General features: G+C 48.2%; 1 protein-coding gene across 6 annotated transcripts in view; it reads right to left on the bottom strand.

The window, feature by feature from the left end:
* Positions 1 to 19,524, bottom strand: part of DNM1 (dynamin 1) — a 105,007-nt gene that overhangs the window by 27,563 nt on the left and 57,920 nt on the right. For all 6 annotated transcript variants that reach the window (XM_065419024.1, XM_065419025.1, XM_065419023.1 and 3 more), the window contains exons 11-15: positions 15,241 to 15,327; positions 14,916 to 14,986; positions 13,143 to 13,194; positions 11,167 to 11,178; positions 9,425 to 9,538 (exon numbers count right to left, since the gene is read on the bottom strand). In XM_065419024.1, coding sequence (XP_065275096.1) covers positions 9,425 to 9,538; positions 11,167 to 11,178; positions 13,143 to 13,194; positions 14,916 to 14,986; positions 15,241 to 15,327 — 336 coding nt within the window. The remainder of the gene's footprint in view (positions 1 to 9,424; positions 9,539 to 11,166; positions 11,179 to 13,142; positions 13,195 to 14,915; positions 14,987 to 15,240; positions 15,328 to 19,524) is intronic.

Below are 19,524 nucleotides of genomic sequence, written 5' to 3'. Positions count from 1 at the left end.
ATAAGTGCTAACAAGAGGAACTTGTGCCAAGATGGCACCTGGACATCCCGATACAAGGACACTCCACAAACATAACAAGGAACAGGCAGGTGCATCTTAAAGACAGGACAGCATGATGGATAGATCTGTTTGTCTGAAACAACATGATCAAAGGAGGAGACAGCACCCTAATGAGCCCAGGGGCTGTACTTCAATATGTCAGTAGGGATGAGTAATCTGTCCTGTAACTGTATAAAAGTAGGTCCCGGAGGGCGCATCTTTATCTGGCCTAGGGGGCAGTGGAAAGTCCCGCCACTGACTGAGCTGGTCCATTGCCAGGGGGCACAACTTCGTAGTATGTCTTGTAGAGTCTACGGGAAACTATTATTGTGCTTCGTTTGACAATAAACCTGGCTCGGGTTCCTTCGTACCTTACTAGAGTCTGTGGTCATTGGGGGTTCTCTCGGTGTCTGCTGTGTCAGCTATCTGCGCAGAACTGGGCAGCACACAGAGGGAACACGCACGCAGCCGACTGTTATCATCGAACAAGAGCAGAGCATCACACCGGTAGCTACTGACAACAGGGGGCAGCGTGGGCACATGGATCCCCTAGCCATTAACCCCTAGTCATGGAGGGCAAAGCATAGTGTTTGGGGGAAGGACTGAGACTAGTGTAGCTCTGTGGCCTGAGAAGAGGCACCCTAAGTAGCCTGTTACTCTGGCTCTGTATTGGGGCCAGTGTATTTTAGACGGTCGTGGTTTGCATTGTTAACTGAATGTGCATTGTTCTCCTCTGGGCCTTCATCCCCAAATACATTTTAAACAGCCAGGTAAAAATATAGCATAGCTGGATTGGAATGAGGGCTCCTGGTTTGTTCGCAGGCTATTTCCTCTGCCCAGCCGGTCTCTCTGTGCAGAAAGGGTTGGTGTTTTATATACTGGATACACATGAAGCTGAAGCTGATGGGGAAGCCCACACATGCATCCACAGGAGGAATTTGGCTCTTGGAGTGCTAGGAGATAATCGACAGAACTATCAGACCTCACCATAATTAACCAGGAGGACAACCCAAGATAAGTTGAAGCTATTATGACAAGTAAAACTTTGTGCACAGAGAGTCCAAGTGTATGTGTTCTGATTTATGGCTCTTGTGAAATTAAAAAAATACCAACTGAACCAAATGCTACTATTAATGCTAATGTACTTTGCTTTTCTCTGGTGCCAGTGGTGTGCTGGAGGAGGCTTGAGACCATTGTTAAAATCCCACCACCAAACTGACAGGAGGGTTGTGGTGCTCTCCTTGTCTCAGGCAGTCAGCCCCACCCTAGATGGGGTCAAATCATCCCTGACAAAAACAAATGATTTTTTGGGCCTCATCAAATTACTTTGGAACAGTAAAGTCTTCACTTCTGTAATAGACCAAATTGTACCAGGAATTCAGTAATTTCACAAATATTTACAGTGGAGGATTCCCCCAGACTTCCTATAAATTATTTGCCCCATCTACCTCTCCATTATCCCAGTTAAACCCTGTTCCCAGTCAATTTGTTCAGTAACAGTGTATAACAATGCCCAGCATAGGGCCTTTTCTTTGCTCAGTGTTGTCACCTCCTTCCTGTATTATGAGATTTAAATGGGGAAATAAACGAATAGATTTCCCCCCAACCCTTAAATGCTCCTCATCACGTGTTTAACCTATTAGGGACAAAGCAGGAGTACTGGGTGTTCATGTTTTTAGCCATAGATTTAAACTCTCTCCTCTGGCTCCCCCTCCCTTGTGTGTGCTGGTGGGTTGCATATTGCACCTAAAGCACTCTTTATCCCTGCAGCACAAGAGAGGAAGTGAACCACATGGCTCGGGGAACATCTGGAATCGCTACACAGGAGCTGAGCATCAGAGAGAAAGCGGCATTCCTCAAGTTTCCATCCAAGGTATGGAACCTTCCTTTTCTCCGCGCAACCTTATCCGTCAGATGGCTCACTTCCTGTCAACCTCTGACCTCCCCAGCAGCCAACAAGCTCCTCCCTCGAGTCTAGTTAGCATTGCACTGCCACGTCAATTGAGGCAGAAAGACAGAAGGGAAGCAAGAGAAGGGAGGGAGCAAAGACCAGAAAGAGGGAGGGAGGGAGGCACAGTGAGTGCCAGACGCGATGGGGGGAGGAAAGGAGGGAACTCGGATCGCTCCCATGGTAGCCGGAGGCTAGCTGCAAAGGCAACTGGCCAATGCGGGTCAAAGGACCCTTGTTATGGGCTTGGAAGCGAAAGCTGGTCTTCTTTGCTCTTTGCTCCGGACCCTGGGTAGAGCGACGTTCTACGGGACTGAGAGCTGGGCGGAAGGAGATCAGGATGCATCGGGCCTGAGCGTCCTCCCACCCGCTGCCACCAACTGCTGCGCCAGATGTGGGGGGTTGAATAAAGCAACGAAGTCTGCACATCTGGGCAACGGCCAAGACTTAGAAACATTTTCTCCTGGGTTCGAACAGCAGTAATTTATTTTTATTTTTTAAAGGTACGACTTGCCCGGGGGAATGGGGCATCAGCCTTTTGATGCCAACGTCGGAAGAGAAAGGGGTTTGAAGGTTCGCTCAGTGCGGGGTGCAGGCAGGGAGCAATCCCCCCCTTCTTCCCAGCTGCCAATGGAGGAAACTTCTTCAAGCAGGACTTGGACTTTCCCTCACCCTCTCTCTGTCCCCAAAACACCAGCCCAGAGGCAGAAAGGGGGAAGGACTAACGTGCTGCTGCTAGCTGGAGAGCTGGACACAGAGGCTCCACTCCGTCTGCCCAGTGTTCAGACTACCTGTTCAGGACTACGAGATTGTACAGTAGTCTGCACATTGGTTAGGCTGTGCTGGGATACACCACACACGCTGCCGGTGCCGCACAGGGATGGAAACGCCTGCATGGCAGCGGGAAATGCTGGGGTGTGAGCAACGCATGCTAAATTCACCTACCTCCCCCAGTCTGCTGCGAAACAGCCGCTTGGATCCTCACCTGATGCTCACCTTTATCTGTCACTATTCGCCATCCCACTCCCACTCCCTGTCTGTCTGTCTGTCATTTCCTCCCTGACTCTCCTCACCCTTTCTTTGCAGCTGTTTCTGTTGGCTTCACATGCTTGTTCCAGTGAGAGCCACTCAGGATGCCTTGTGTTTCTTGTGCAGACCTTTGCTAGAAGTGTCCAAATCACAGGGAAAGGGGCTATCCCCTGGGAGAGTTACGGCTGCACAGTGCCTTGCTAGCAGTCCCTTTATGAGGAGGAGGCGAAATTAAGCAGCGGGAAGTGGCCAGTTGGGGAATTTTATGGTGTAACAAACTTTGATTATTTTATTTAAAAAAAAAAAGATTTCAGGTTTGGAGATTCTGGGAATCACTTTTCCTTTAAAGTTGGTTGTGGTCCTTTCTTTAGATGTGGATTGGGAGGGACAGGTAATGTGTATGTGTGTGCAAAACTACTAAAGAGAACGAGTGAGTGAGAAAGAACAAAGAGAGAGTGAGAAAGAAGGAGGAGGGAGAGTGTGAGAAAAAGGAAAAGAGACTATGAATGGGAGAGAGAGCGCATGAGAGTGAATGAATGAAAGAGCAAAAGAGTAGGGGCAGAGAGGGAGGGATGGAGTACGGGTGGTAGAGAGAGATCCCGAGGCTGTTATGATAACTGGGAAGGACTGAGTCTCAGAGCATACCTAGCTCTGCGGTCTCAAAGCAGAAAAATGGGTGACAAAATCCAGCTTGCAGCTGGACTGCTCAAAGCCACCCCCACATTACAGCTCCATCCTGATGGCTGGCAGGGCTTGAGCCACTGCAAAGACAACAGAGAGGGCTTCATGATGTGGCTGATCTGGGGCTTACTACACAAGAGCGTCAGCTTGCTGTAGGAAAAGTGATCTGCTCCGTGTTTCTGAAAATGGGGGTTTCAGAGGGAGATGTAATGTAATCCTAGCATTGAAGTCTCTAGCTAGAATTGGGAAGGAGCCAAGGTCTGATGTGTAAATGGACACCTACAAGTGTGTGAATAAGGTCATGGCTTCTCCCAGCCAGGAGAATCTGCCTGCATTCTCCAGTGATGGAAGAGAAGGGGACGTACGAAGCCAGCACAACTCTGACCCAGCCGACTCAAAATGGTGTATGAAGAATGTAAAAGATTCCCCATCATATGCCTGGATCTATAGACATGCAAACACCTACACACCATTTCTCTTGCTCACACACACCATTCATGTGCACAGATACTTAACACATTCACATACCCAAATACTAGACACACACACACCAAACATACCCATTCCAACAAGCACATCACCTCCTATTATTCACACACCCAATTCTCACTCAAACACAACATTCATACATGATCACATAACTGCCATGTCATCCACACCCAGTCCCGGGCATACACACCCACACAGGTCCAGGCCATTCATATGGACACATAACCCACGCCAGTCACACGTACACACAAATTCAGACACACATATGCACACCTGCACACACAATTAACATACTCAGATATTCATACATGTACATACCATTCACAAACATACACACCCATGTATCAGTCTCACACACATATCTGTGTGCATTCACACTCACACACAATACAAACACCCACATGTATACATTCAACAACACACAGAGACACACCCACACCTCGCAATATGGAGTGGAACCTTCTTGGGGCAGGTCCACACTTTAAAAGCTGCAGCGGCGTAGCTGCATTGCTGTAGCGCTTTAGTGAAGATGCTACTAGCCTCTCCTGTCGGTATAGTTAATCCACCTCTGCGAGAGGCGGTAGCTGTGTTGATGGGAGAAGCTCTCCCACTGACATAGCACTGTCTACACTGGGGGTTAGGTCAGTGTAACTACATCGCTTGGAGTGTGGATTTTTCACACCCCTGAGCGATGTACTTATGCCGACGTAAGATTGTAGCGTGGACCTGGCCTTAGTGTCTATACAGAACAGCAGTACTGGAATTACAAGTTGCACTTTTGCTGCAGTGAAACAATTTGCTATTCCTCTCATTCTACTTCCGCATAAAGGAATTTCACTCTATACAAGGATCCTGCGAGCAGGTTCCACCATGCATTTCAAGCAGGACGGACACACACATTTAGCTATGGAAATACACTGATGCCCTCACACAGGTATGAGCCAAGTCCTGCCCTCCTTAGCCCTTATTCAGCCTAACCTTAGTGAGACTTTTGCATAAATAAGGACAGAAGGTCTTGGCTATATAGTATATTCACACCCAAATTCCCACATGTACTAGAAGTAGACTCTATTCACCGGTGTGTGCAACCACTCACGTACACACAATGACACATGTACGTAGTCATATGCATCCCAGTTTAAATTCACTCTTACATGTACCAAATGCAGGGCCCATGGGCCCATTTCAGTGGGATGGAGGCCTTGCTAATAGGAACCATGTAACATATTGTTCATTATGGCTTAGGCTCAGGGCTTAATGCCCCCTGCCACCTAGAGAACTAGAGGAAAAGCCTGGATCCTACCTGTGTAGCTGGGTTGTGTGCTGTAGATCTCTGGAGGGGATTAGGTGGAACAACACCTTTTTCTGCTTAGGTTCTCATACCATGCTCATCACTATGGTAACTGAGTATCTAATACCAACCGGCTACAGTGCCATGGCTGCCACTCCAGTCTCGGGGATGCAGTGCTCTCCCTGGCTAGCGAGATCACCCTCTGTCTTAGAGAATGGTCACTGGATCCATATAGTTGCCAATCCACCATATTGCTCTTCCACAAATGTCCTATAGGCAGAAGCCAGCAGCATCCAGGAGGTGCTGACTCCCTGTGTGGGATTCCCAAATCCAGGATGACTCCCCTTTCTGCAGCAGATCTATACTGCAGCTTTCCTTGGGTCAGGGATTTGACTCACACAAAGGAGACTGGAGAGAGAACCCAAAGAAAGGGCTCTTGGCAGCAGGGCAGAACAAGGAGCCAGCTTTCCGCCCCCTTCCCTTCCCCCAGCATGCTCCACCAGCCTCTCCGGAGCAGCGGGAGCCCTGTCCTCTCTCACACTTGATGCTGGAACCTTTAAGACACTTTTAAGTTCCAATTCTTTTCTTTGGGGGTAAGAGAAAACAAATCAGCATTGTGGAAAGGCTGGTATTTCACTAATGGGACCCAGATGTCTCTACTCAGACTTGATGCCCAGTCCTGCCGTAACAGGGCAGGGGAGGGAAGGGCTGAGCTCCATTCCACCCGCCTCAATTTTTGAGAGGTGCCAGACTAGCCCAACGTCGTCCTGCCACCCCCAGTCCACCCCTAGTTCTCCCACCAGATGCCCCAAATTCTGCAACCGGCTCTTCTACCAACACAAGGGTTTTCTTCCCTGGATTGAACACTCTCATTTCCTTTGGCTGTTTGCTACAGCGCCGCGGAGCTGGGGCAAGAGAGCCCAACAGGAGCATGAGAAGTCAGGGTTGTCGTCTGTCCATAACCTAAGTGGATCGGGACTCTCAGGCTGCACTCAGGGTGACTTAAAATGGGGCCTTAAAAGACACCATTCCTCCCTTCAAATCAGGGGGACAGGGAGGCAGACAGCCCTTTCTGGGGAAGAGAGGGGATCTGGGACTGAGACATATGGAGACAGCCATGTGTGGAGATACCAGCCTGGTTTGGGAGTGATGCGTCTGAGAAGCCTCCTCTCAATGAGGGGCAGAGGGGCCGTGGGTGATGGAGACAGCCCTGTCGCCATGTGGGGTAGCAGAGCCCTGGAGGACAGAGTCAGCCCTGTAGGGTAGGGTAGAGGGTTAGGATGGGAACTCCAAAGCCAAGGACTCTCCAAGCTGCCCCTGTAATGTACTGACTCTGTAAGCTGAGCCTGGCCATGGAATCCAAGTGGAAGTTACTTCCCTTTCCTTCCCCAGAGGCCAGGGATCAAGGAGCTGAACCGGTGAGAGGGGGCAGGAGTGGGGAAAAATCAGAAATAAAAACAAGCTCCCCCTTTCCCTCCACCCCTTCTCCAGTTAGAACAAAGGCTCCTTTCTCCTGTGCTGCTCCTGCCTCGTCAGCACTGGGTCGCCCTGCGTTTATTTAAGGGACGCTGGCTGGCAGGGAGCTGTTTTAATTAGGCTGCTCTGCCTCTCACCGTGCAGAAGGGAAGCGGTGCAGACCTCCAGCTGTTATTCACCCCCAGGGTTACCCTCCTCATAGGATAAAAGGGGCGCCCCTTCCCCCTCCCATGCAGCTGGAGTCTATTAACACAGATTATGTGCTACAACCACAGCCCGCCCGCTCCCTGCTGGGGCAGAGGGGTGGGGGGCTACGCGGTCATCGCTGAAATCCAGATGCAGAAGCTGTTTTTAATTTAAAACAACGCTCAAGCCTTAAGTTATAACTGCCTGACCTGCACACATAACCATGAGGCAGCGTTGCCACACCAGGCAGCTCTGTCTGAGAGTTCATGGGGCTTGAAAAAGGACTGGCTGATTTAAAATCTCCTTTGCACAATCAATTCCAGTTCCTTGCTGATTACGGGACTGATGCAGGCCCCAGCTGAACTTAGACCTGGTCTCCACCTAAAAAATAGACTGATCTAGCTATTTTTTGCTCAGGGCTGTGAAAAATTTCACACCCTGTGCAACATAGTTAGGTTGACCTCGCCCCCACTGTAGACACAATTAGGTTGACAGAGGATTCTTCTGAGGTCTTAGCTACCACCTCTCACAGAGGTGGATTAACTACATCAACAGAAAATCCCCTTCTGTTGATGTAGAAATCATTTACACTTCAGTACTCCAGCTGCACAGCTGCAGTGCCATAGCTGTGCCACTGTAGTGTAGACATACCCCAGACTAATCAGCTCCTGGTCAGGGAATGACATTTCAGGCCTGATTCTCTACTGTGTGGCACCTTGTGTCATCATTTCCAACTGTGCAAAGTGGGTGTTAAATGTGCCCACAGATGTAAATGAGTGGAGAATTCTGGTCTGGTAGCAGTTTACAGGTATGTTGCACAGGTATAAACCATGACACAAGGTGCAAGGCCCCTTCTCTTCCTGACCAGTAGTTTGGAACCATTGCTTGGAAAAGCTGACTGAATCTGAATCCATTTGTAGCCATCCCCCAAAGTATTTCTATCCCTGGCACGTTGAGTGGTATTTGAGTTTAAATTCATGTCATTCTGATTACCTTCTTGCTGTTCATTCCCACTATTCAGAGATTTAGGCCCAGGGGCCAGAGATTTTGTCTTCCTTTATGACTGGCACACTGTTGATAGTAGACAAATAAATAAATAAATAACAATAACTTCATTTTGGACATGATTCTGGCAGCTGGTATCTTGCTCCCTGCTTGAGTAGAAGAGGAAGCACTGGGAAGCCATGATTCCCAACTTTCAGGAATATTTATTTTTAAGGTGGGTCTACAGAGCAGATCCATGCTACTTTCTCTTTTATTTTCTGCATGTACTATTATGGTTTGTTAATAACAGTACTCAGCACTTTCACATTCAAAGCACTTTATGAACATGAATTAATTGATCTGCCCAATACCCAGATGAAGTAGATGAGTACTAATATTCCCATTCTGCACATGAGGAAACAGACAGAGAAGTAAAGTGACTTACCCAAGGTTACAGAGGGAGTCAGTGTTTGAGCTGGGATTTTAATTCCATAGCTCCTGGCTCTGAGTCCTGTGCTCAGACAACTAGGTCACACCTATCTTGAATGACCACACAAGACTAGAGTCAAGCTTAGCCACAATTTAAATAGACACTATAGCTACTGCTGAGAGTACCACAAAGCCCTGGGTATCAGAGCGCTAACCCATCCCCTCCCTCCTGTGAGTCGGCCTGCCAGAATAAGACAGAAAAGTGCCCTGCCCACTTTTTACTGACTCCGGAGCTCCAAGCACAGTCATTTCCAACTGGATTTTCTCGTCAGTGCCAGGATTGCTGCATCCAAATTAATTCCATGACCTTCACAGTTAAAAAGAAATATCCTCATTCCAGTTGAAGCAATATCAAGGCCCCGCTAAGAGTTAAATACAAGAAACAAGGCAATAGATTCATGGGCTGATGGAGGGGCTGGCAGCAGCTGTTTGAACGCTAACATATACAAGGTGTGACTAATGTGCAGGGCTCCATTTGGGCATGCCCCTAGGGGAACACACAGTTCTATACCCCACAAACAGAGTATATGGCATCCTGATTATAGCTCCCGATCTCCTGGCATCCCTTCCTTGGAGAGGTTGAATACTGGTTTGTGGGATCACTCCAGGTCCCAGGGGTATGGGCTGCTTTATAGAAGCAGATAATTAATACACAGAAAGTGTATTTATAATACCCAGCCACTGTAGGTAACTAAGGGCCTTATACAAAATGCTCAGCCACTGAAAGTCAATGGGAGTGGAGGGTTCTCAGCACCACAGAGAACTAGGTACCAAAGCCATACTCCAACCAGCCCTGAGGCTGGGCAACTCACCTCATCATCCTTATACCACGAGAGGTTCTCAGCTGTCAGGACAAACCAGTATTCCTTGGCGCCGCCCTTCATGATCCCAATGTTATTGATGGTGAGCCAGCCTTTTCGGATCACCTGTGGGGATGGAAATTGTCAGTGTTAAACATGGCACTGAAAACCTAGTCCTCCTAATGGTTGGGGAGAGAGCAGAGTGTGTCCCTACACACACAGACCAGCACAACAATGACCTGGACCACCGTGCTCTCTGTTCCTGCCAAAAAGCCCCTCACTAATTTGGAGCGCCGAGGCGATCAAGCCTGCACCTGTCTCCAAACAGGAGAAGGGTTAGGCAGGGAATGGAAGGGAGGCAGGAGAGAACCTGGCTCTGTTGGGGGTTACACCATCTGCCAAGCACTCAAGGGGAAGAGAGAACTGCAGAGAGAATCTCAGACACTGGCCCAACCCACAGAAACCAAATCACAGCAACAATCACACCCAGAAAAGACCATGCCTAGAAAGAGCAAAGGAGGAAGCACACCCTGGCAGAGACAGGGAGCTCTCCCAGCACTTGGGGTTGGAGGGGACTGCTTCACAGAGCTCGAGGGGAGGCAATTCAAGAAGATAAGTAGAGAGAGGTAAATGAAAAACAAATTATTTAATTTCGTAACGCAAGGAGATACTGAACATCTGGGAATAATGATGCATCTGGAATTCACACCCTGAACTTAACTGTGTGAGATAAGTGGCATGTGTGACTGTTACTATACATATGTACATTAGCTTTAATAGATAGATAGATAGATAGATAGATAGATAGATAGATAGATAGATAGATAGATAGAAAGTCCCATATTTACATTCTGTAAATGAGCTAGGAGATTATTGATTAGTGGACTTTGTAACTTTAAATCAATGTTTGTCTATTCCTATACATATGAGTTAGTAGAAAGAGTATATGTATGTAATAGCTTAAATATAAGCATGTTAACATATATGTATGTGTGTGTGTGTGTGAATGTGCATTACTGCAGGTTTCAGAGTAGCAGCCGTGTTAGTCTGTATCCGCAAAAATAACAGGAGTACTTGTGGCACCTTAGAGACTAACAAATTTATTAGTCTAATAAATTTGTTAGTCTCTAAGGTGCCACAAGTACTCCTGTTATTATTACTGCAGGTGTTCATTATTGTACATGTGTGCATGAGCCTGTGTTACTGCACGTGTGAATTAGCCTATATGTGTATGTATCGCTGCATGTGTGTGCATGTTAAAAATGAGTGTGTGTTGTAAACAGTATGTATGTGAATGGCTAGGTGTTTGTGCATTAATGAATACTGTTTTGTGTGACTTAATAAACATCTGCATAGTGTCTGCATCAGTGCATTCATTATCCATATCTGCAGGCAGGGGTAAGTGGATTTTCACTCCTCTCTTTCATGCTGCTGATTGTTAAAATTCACAATGGACCAATTCTCTCTGCTGACAGAAGGGGGCACTAAAGCTGAACCCCAGATCCTGATCTCTAGATTGAATGGTCTCCCCAGCTCCTCCCGCTTACACACTTTAGAGGCAGCTAAAGAAATTCTCATAAATTTCTCATTCTGCTTTGCTCCCCACTTCCACTTCATCTGTATCTAACATCAGCTGCCACTTCCCCCCATTGCAGTAGCAGGTGGAATGGTCCATGTGCTGTTCCTGATCCTGCTCTCCCCAGATGCATCATTAATGCTCATTAGCACAGCCTGCTGAGCGGCCTTCTACTCACCAGGATCTCATCCTGCAAAGGGGAACCATAGCAACAGCAGCAGAGAAGAGAGGAGAGGAGCAGAGAGAGGAGAGATTGTTACTAGGAAAGGAGGAGTGGAAGGAGGAAAGAGCCTCAAAAATTAATCGTCAGAATCTTTTACCAAATTAGCATGTCAGCTGCGAAAACATCAAAGACCTCGGGCCCCAAAATAAAATCTGCTAAAAGAAATGAAAGCTCAAGCTAGTTACAGGCAAATCCACGAATGAAACAGAAAAGGATTGACTCCCAGAGCTGTTCCACACCCAGGGCAAAGGCAAGGTACTCACTGGTGCCCTTCAGAGGATGGTCTCCCTGCAGCTGGGAGATACCCAGTAAAGCCCTTCAGAAATAGCATCCGTAGAAAGCAATGATCCAGCTGAACCTGCCAACCAGCCTTCCAGCATCTCTGAAGCTCTAACTGTGTTTCAGGGAAAGGTGGCCAAATATATTTTGAAGATGATTCACTCCAGATGAGTGTTTGGGGTTGGAAAGGAAGAAGTTGTTCACCTACATTATTCGCTGGGCTGCTTCTGTACCCTCCTTTTGTAGAAGGTGCCCAAATTTCTGTGCAGACCTTCCAGGCTAAATAACCCTGTGGTTCTCCCTGTAGCTCTAGGACAGGAAGGTCTTCTTTGCCCCTCTGGCTTTCAATAGCACATACACTCCATGCACTACATGGAGGCAGCAGGGACTTCACATTCCATTCACTATTCTCTCCCAGAAGAAGGCTCCACCATGAGGATGCCCAACCCAAGCAGGGCTGATGGATGCCAACGACATCTCCCTGAGCAGGTGGCTTTAAAGCCTCCTGTTCAGGTGGGACTTGCCTCTTCCAGAAAATGTGAGCCCAGAAGTTCTGCAAATTGCCCTTTGGCTCCCAGACAGTGGAGACCATTCATGTGGTCAAGAGAGACGACTGGGAAAGATAACTCTGCGGCATGACAGTTTAGAGCCGGAGCTGGGGGAACTGGAGGGTATAGTTTGCCCCAGTTTTTGATGGACTGTAAACTTGCATCAGGACCCACCAAATCAGAGAGCATCCTCCAGCTCTCACCTGCATAGAAAGGTCAAGCGCAGCTGGGAGAAGTGAATGACGCATCCAGGGATGTGAGCAGAATTAACACTGACATCTGCCACTATCCAGAAAGCAGTGGCTTATATGGCTAGACCCCTGATCACGCCCCCTGCACTTTCAGCTCTTTATTGGACCATTTGATAATTTAACTGTCTAGCGTGTGGCTGGCACAGTTGTAAAGCATGGTGAACCCATCAGGGAAATGCAAGGTCACCCAAAGAAATGGATGAAACTCGAGATGCTCTGGACTCTGCCCAGTACCCAACGCCAGGATGATAGTGGAAGGGGACTGGGCCATGATATGCAAAGTGACACGGTTTCAAAATCAGTTCTCTACTGCAAGGATCCCAGTGTCCCCTCTTTTAGAGAGTCTTGCACCCTGCATACCTCCCTGCACTGAGTAAAGTCTGCAGCACCCTTCCTTTGAGCTCTGATCCTCAGCTAGGGCAGATGTTGCAAGCCTCTGTAATCACCTTGTCAGTCTCCCTCATGTGATTCTGCTGGGCCAGCTCCTCCACTCACTTACTGTTAAAGCCAGTGGGGTTGCGCCAGAGACAGCGAAGAATATGATTTGGCCCTTGTATTTAAGCAGCTAATAGACATCCATAGTCCTAGTCTTACTGAGGGCAATGCCAGCTCCATACATAACAATTGTTCTTTTGCAGGAGGGACAGTCCATATTCTTCAGAAATGTTTCCCCTTTGTCCTTCCCACAGGCTTCCCTAATCCCATACATTTCAGTGGGGTTAAGGTGTCTCTCTAAGATTCTTCCCATCTGCCTCTCTTTATACCTTTGAAGTGTTGCTGTGTCTGGCTCAACTGATAGCCTGTCAAGCCAGGTATGTATCCTTCTCGCAGCCTCACGCGGGAGGGAACTTACCTGGTTGCCAGCTGCCTTCTTCTTGCTCATCTGGCTGCTCCTCTGTTGAGCGCTACAAACAAGATGAGAGACATTCAAAGCCCCATCCAGCACTCCCTTCCTTCCTGATTCCTGCTCCCTCTAGGCTTCTGCAACAGCACATTCAAGCTTCTCGCCCTCAAGTTCCAAGCCCTGTACAGCTCCACCTCAACTACATCTTTGGTCTCAGCCTGACCTACTCAACCCCTTGCTTCCTACGCATCTTCTAAACCAACTGCTGACCACCGCCTCTCTATTCTTCCTTCACTCCTGCCTTCATTCTTTCTCCCATGCCACCCCCTAGGTTTGTAACTCCCTCCCTCTTCTCATGCAACCACTTTCTCCTCCGTCAAACCCTGCTTGTAAACAGGTCTTCCATGAAGCCTTTCAATATTAATACACAGAAGAAAGGAGCAAGACAGAGAGCTCTGCAATGTTTTGAGACCACAGCACCTGCTGGTCTCTGCAGCATTTTGGGACATATCTTGACCTCAAACTGCAAAACAACCTTTGACGGTGATGGGACCTCGGTTTATCCCTGTATGTCTGAACTGTACTGTCTGTCTAAGTTACAGCATCATCTCCTGGGGACAAAGACCAGGTTTTGCTCTACATTTGGTAAAACACTCAGCACACTAATGACTCTCCATGAACAATTTTATAATTCCACCTGATTTTTGTTCTTTGTCCTGCCTGGTTGGATATAATCATTCCCTGCCCTTCCCTAGCCCCTTTCACCCAAGATCTCACTTGTGCTTTACAAACATGCATACTTAGCCTCACAAACTCCTCTATGGTAAGTCAGTGTCATTATCTCTGTTCTATAGATGGGGAAACTTAAATACATAGGGATTAAGTGACTTGCTCAAGGTCAAACAACAAACTAGTAGCAGAGCCAGGGATAGACTCCAGGTCTCTTGGGCCTGTCCTCTATCCACCAGTCCATCCCTCCTCTCAGTGGGGAATGACATGGTTGACATGCCAGCCACAGCACTGTTGACTTGCTCTAGCTTTGGGTTTCTTTAATTTCTATCCTGACAGCTCAGTGCTCACTCTGCTATGCCACATTGGAGGCCTAGCTTTATTCCTTACTTCCCAAGAGGTCTGGGGGCGAGGGGGAAGGGCATGAGGAGGCAACACACTTACCCCCAGACGATGAGGTGCCTCACAATAACCCTCCAACCAATTAAGAAGTGAGTTGGCCTTGTGTGTGTGGGGTGGGCTGAAGTGAGACACAATGAAGTTGGGGGGTGTCAGGACTCCATGGAGAACTGCCCTCACCCCCAGGGGAAGAGGGAAACCTATTTCTCTCTTTACCATCCTGCACATTATACCTCACTTCACCCTCCCATCAAAGCCAGGGTGGCAAATTGCTCCAAACTCTCCACCCATGGGGCTCTGCAGCCACGGCCTACAGCCCACCTACCAAAGCGCACACAGAGCAAGGCTGCAGGCAGGGCCGGCTCCAGGCACCAGCTTAGCAAGCAGGTGCTCGGGGCAGCCAAGGGAAAGGGGCGGCACGTCGGGCTCTTCGGCGGCAATTCGGTGGCGGGTCCCTCATTCCCCTCTCGGAGGGAAGGACCTGCCACCGAATTGCCGCCGAAGAAGAAAGCGGTGCGGCTGAGCTGCCGCCAATCGCGATCGTGGCTTTTTTTTTTCTTCTGCTGCTTGGGGCGGCAAAAACCCTGGAGCCGGCCCTGGCTGCAGGGGAACAGGGGCAGGGGGAAGGAGGCAGTTCAGGGCACTGGTGCTTACTTGGCAAAGCCAATGAAATCCTCGTGGTTTGTGTTCATGTAGGCCAGCTCGATGTCTATCAGGAGCATGACCTGGGGGGGCAAAGACACAAAGAAAGTGGGTGAGAGACAAGGGATGGGTGCTACTAACACAAAGGCAGGTAGCAGGAGCCACCATTGAGTTGCCTTATGGCTCTTCTCAGCCAACACCTCCCTGAGCTTTCGGGGCGTTTCTCACCAGATCCCAACTTTACAGCAAAGGCCCATCTCTATCCCTATAGCTCATACTGTATCCCTAAAGGCTCCCCCTCTGCCCCCCGCCCTCAGGCATGCCCTGCAGGCCCTACCTGATCCTTGGTCCTGCCCTCTCGCTCACGAATGTGCGTAGTAACAATCCGATCCATCTCCTCCCGCAGGTGAGGGTACTGGCTGAGCTGCAGGAAAGAGAAAACACGTGCACGTGGGAAAGTGGGGCAGGATCTGGGGAATAACGCTCCCCTCACAACCATAACAGGGGTCCTAGAGAGGTAAAGGCACAGGAAAGCCAGAATTGCAGACAGATTTTCCCAAGTTCCTGTGGGGCCAAAGATCTCACTCCCTGTGCTTTGAGCTTCTTCAGAGAACAGCCCTTCTCCTCAGCAGCAACCCCCCTATCCTGCAGAAGACCAGACTACTGCCAGCTCAATTTGTTCTACATAGTGAGGGGCCCATTCCCATCCCTGGATCTGAACACACCCAGTCTTGGGCATGTCTGAAATCCCAGTTTTATGGCTTAAGCCCGTGGCTGGTTGTATCCCAATAAGTTCTCTGAAGAAGGTCAGCATCTCATTGGCAACGTAGGAAAGCGATGCCACGGCAATATCTCTCTGGCTTTTGTCTACACTCTTTTTAAAACCCACAGCAGCAAGACTCAGAGCCCAGGTCTACAGACTTGAGCTCGTGCTATGGTGCTAAAAACAGCAGTGCAGATGTTGTGGCTTGGGCTGGAGCTTGGGCTCTTAAACTCCCTCCCTGGGCTTCAGAATCCGAGGGCCAGTCCGAGCCCAAACATCTACACAGCTGTTTTTAGCGCCTTAGCGCTAGCCCACACTGCTGTGGGCTCTAAAATGCAGTGTACTGTGTAGATATATCCCGACACGAAGGGGAGCATCCTGGGTGAACGAAGATGATCAAAGCTGGGCTCACATCCCATTAGCTGGGTCACTAGTGGACAGTGGCTTGCCCCAACGAGCAATGCCACAGGTGAAGACGGAGGGCATGGCCAACCTCTCAGGGAACCAGCCTTCTCCCAAGGAGAAAGCAGCAACCCTGGACTTTACAGGTGCTCCGGGTGTGTGGCTGTAGCATTTTACTCTCCTTCTGCACTCCCTTTGCACTGGTGCAAGGGAGTGGAGAATCAGGGCCAGCATTTGTGTCACAGGTAAGTCCACTTTGCTACTGATCGCTTGTTTCACACCGTGAGAAGCGAATTCAGTTTGCAGCACACAAACAAAAGGGAGTGGAGGGACACTGTCACCTGCAGTTGTTCAAGGGGGAGAATCCATAGAGATTGTGAATGGGAAACATGACAGTGCAAGCCAGGAAGCTGAATGGGGGCCCATGGCCGCCCTCTGGCATTCAGGCAGCACTTCCTTTATAACAGAAAAGTGCCACAGTATTCTACAATAAGGGGGCAGTGGTCCCAGTGAAATCAATGACAGTTTTACCATTGACTTCAGTGGGATTATGCTTTTGTTCCTAAATGTCACATCCCACAGTGGTGCTACTAAAGCATTTGAGCCAATCCCTGGAGAAGGCAATCATTTTGCTTTCTTCCTTAAAAAAAAAGTAAGCTCTTTGGGGCAGGGACTGTCTTTTTCATTTGATGTGTGTACAGCACCTAACACAATGGGGCTCTGATCCCTGATTAGGGCCTCTAGAAGCTATTGTAATAATCATAATAATAATTAGGCCCCTTTATTATCCAGTTAATCATTCTCTACTTAGCACTTAACCAGCATGAACCAGTCAATTCCTGCACCATTCCTGAGAGGAACAAGTGCCACTATCCCTCACTTTACTGAGGAATAGTGAGATGAAGATCACACTGTAGGGCCCCAATCCTGCACTAACCTCAATAGGGCAGCACCCATGTAGTCCTCAGTGCAGGATCAAGGCCTAAATTAGCTGAAGTCTCAACTCCAGGCCAGTTCTTAGATCACTCCTTTCTCTCCCTCCCTCCCCGGAAAGTTGTTTTTTCCCCCTTTTGTTCTATTATTTTGAAATATTTCAATCTGACCATTTAATGCCAACTGGAATTTCCTGGCATCATCATTATTACCTCCTCCTACTATTTTGGGCTTCATTTTTGGCCATGTCTCTCATTTGCCTTAGTACTGCACTGCATCAGTTCTGCTGATCTGATGGGGGGTTTTAAATCTAATTTGGCTTTTGGATTCTTATAAATAAAGGACTATGACAATATGCTACAGAAATCAGCCCAGACCCTGCACAATCACCATTGGAAGCTAGAAGGTATAGGGCAATTGCTGTCAAGTACTGAGGTATTTGGGTCTGCTTCACCACTACATCACTCCAGGTTTATTGCATCACAGTCACACCCTTGAAATCAATGCAGTTGCCCTGGCATATGGCTGGAGTAAGGGAGCAGTGGATCAGGTCCCTCTCTTTATAAAGGTCTCTTCTGTTCTGAATGTCACTGGCTCCAGATTGATAGGAACAGGCTTTCTGCTCACACTGAAGGTGGCCCCATGTGGAAATGGGCTCCCCTCATACCTTGAGAAGGGGCATATTAGGATTTCTCTTGGATCTTTATAGTTTAGGCTGCTTGTTGCTTTAGAGGGAGAGGCAGCACTTCCTGTTTTCTTCTGAGGTTGAGGGGGTGCTTCATGTCAAAGAATCAAAAACAGGAAGTTGGAAAATCTCTAAGCAAATCTCAGCTTCTTTGATTCAAGAACAAAAAAATAAATAACACGAATAAAGGCAAGGTGAGGTGCAAAACATTCTCAGTTTATTCAAATCAGGATCAACCAGCAAAGGTTACAAGCAAAAGAAACCAACAGCACCACATTCACAAGACGTCATGCAGGAGGCCTCACACCTCGGCATGCGTGGGAGAAGCAGGGGTGGGCAAGAAGGGGGGCATGAACACTGGCCACGGGATGTCATGTCCACTGGGGAACATGCAGTGGAATGCAAGGGGTGGGGGTAATGCCAGCAGTGCAAGCAGCACCCAGAAATGCCATGACTCTGAAAGACGGGAGAGCAGGTGACCCTGCCAGGGGCTCTCAGCCGGTCTGGGATGGATTTCCACACTCAAGTGGGTTTTCACTCCTGCCCTAATTGCATTTTCCTCTCCAGTCATAATGCAAGCTCAGGACCTTCTTTTAAAACAGCCTAGCCCCAGGGAAATCCTCATGACACAGCTCTAGGTCCCTGTCCTTTCTAACACTAAGAGTCCATCTCTTAGACAGGAATCTTAAGATCTCTAACTGAAAGAATCCTGATTTGTAAGGCACCCTTTTGCATTCATAAGGCTCTGCTGTGCAGTTTGGACACAGAAAATTCCTGCTTTTTGAAATCCACCAGGGGGGATGCTATATTCCTGGATGCACTGGCTCTGATTCTCTGCCTCCCTACCAGTTGAATTTCATGCAGTCTCAGTTGCATAGGGTATTCTTGACTATCTGTTCAAAACTACTGCATGATGTTGCTGTGTGCTGTGAAAAACTATCTTGAAGGGAGCGACACCTGATTTCACTGGTGTAAATAAAATCAGAATCAGGCCAATCAGGCCATGTAAGGCTATCTCTTTGATTGCAGTCAATGGCTAGTCTCTCTTCACATGGCTAAGCCATATTCACAAAGGCGCCCAAGAACAGATGGCTTTGTCTCATTACACCCCAGAGTAGGCTGATTTCAGTGGTGGATGAAGAGATCCCTGTATGAGCAGTTTTAAAGCACTTTGAGATCATTCAGGATGGAATAAGAGATTATTATTAACAGCTATAATAACTAAAGATCCGTAGAAGAGACATGGCTTAGCCATGTGAAGAGAGTCTAGCCATTGACTGCAATCAAAGAGATAGCCTTACATGGCCTGATTGGCCTGATTCTGATTTTATTTACACCAGTGAAATCAGGTGTCGCTCCCTTCAAGATAGTTTTTCACAGCACACAGCAACATCATGCAGTAGTTTTGAACAGATAGTCAAGAACACTCTATGCAACTGAGGCTGCATGAAAGTCAGCTAGTAGGGAGACAGATTGTAGCTCCCCCAATGCCCAGAAAACTTGGATTAACATTCCTCTTATGAAAAGCTTTGTGGGTCTTTAATAAACACAGAGTCTCAATTGTATGTCTCATCCCAGAGGTAGCATAGGCTCCTAACATTATGGTAGGTGGTGGGGTATTCTACCATGACAATTCCTGCAGCCCCTAGACTTTCCTTGGAGGTCTCTCATCCAAATATTAACTAGCCCTAACCCTGCCTAGCTGGAGATCAAGCAAATGTGCAGCCCAAGATGTATGAATTAATGGACAAGTACTACACATCAATAAGTCCTCTACACAGTTCACCTCCACAGCTTTACATCATTAGAAAGTGTCACATGTGCAGCCTACCCTACTG

Source organism: Emys orbicularis, chromosome 18 (genome assembly GCF_028017835.1).
Source record: "Emys orbicularis isolate rEmyOrb1 chromosome 18, rEmyOrb1.hap1, whole genome shotgun sequence".
Lineage (NCBI taxonomy): Eukaryota > Metazoa > Chordata > Testudines > Emydidae > Emys > Emys orbicularis.
This window is presented reverse-complemented; position numbering and strand designations above follow the sequence as displayed.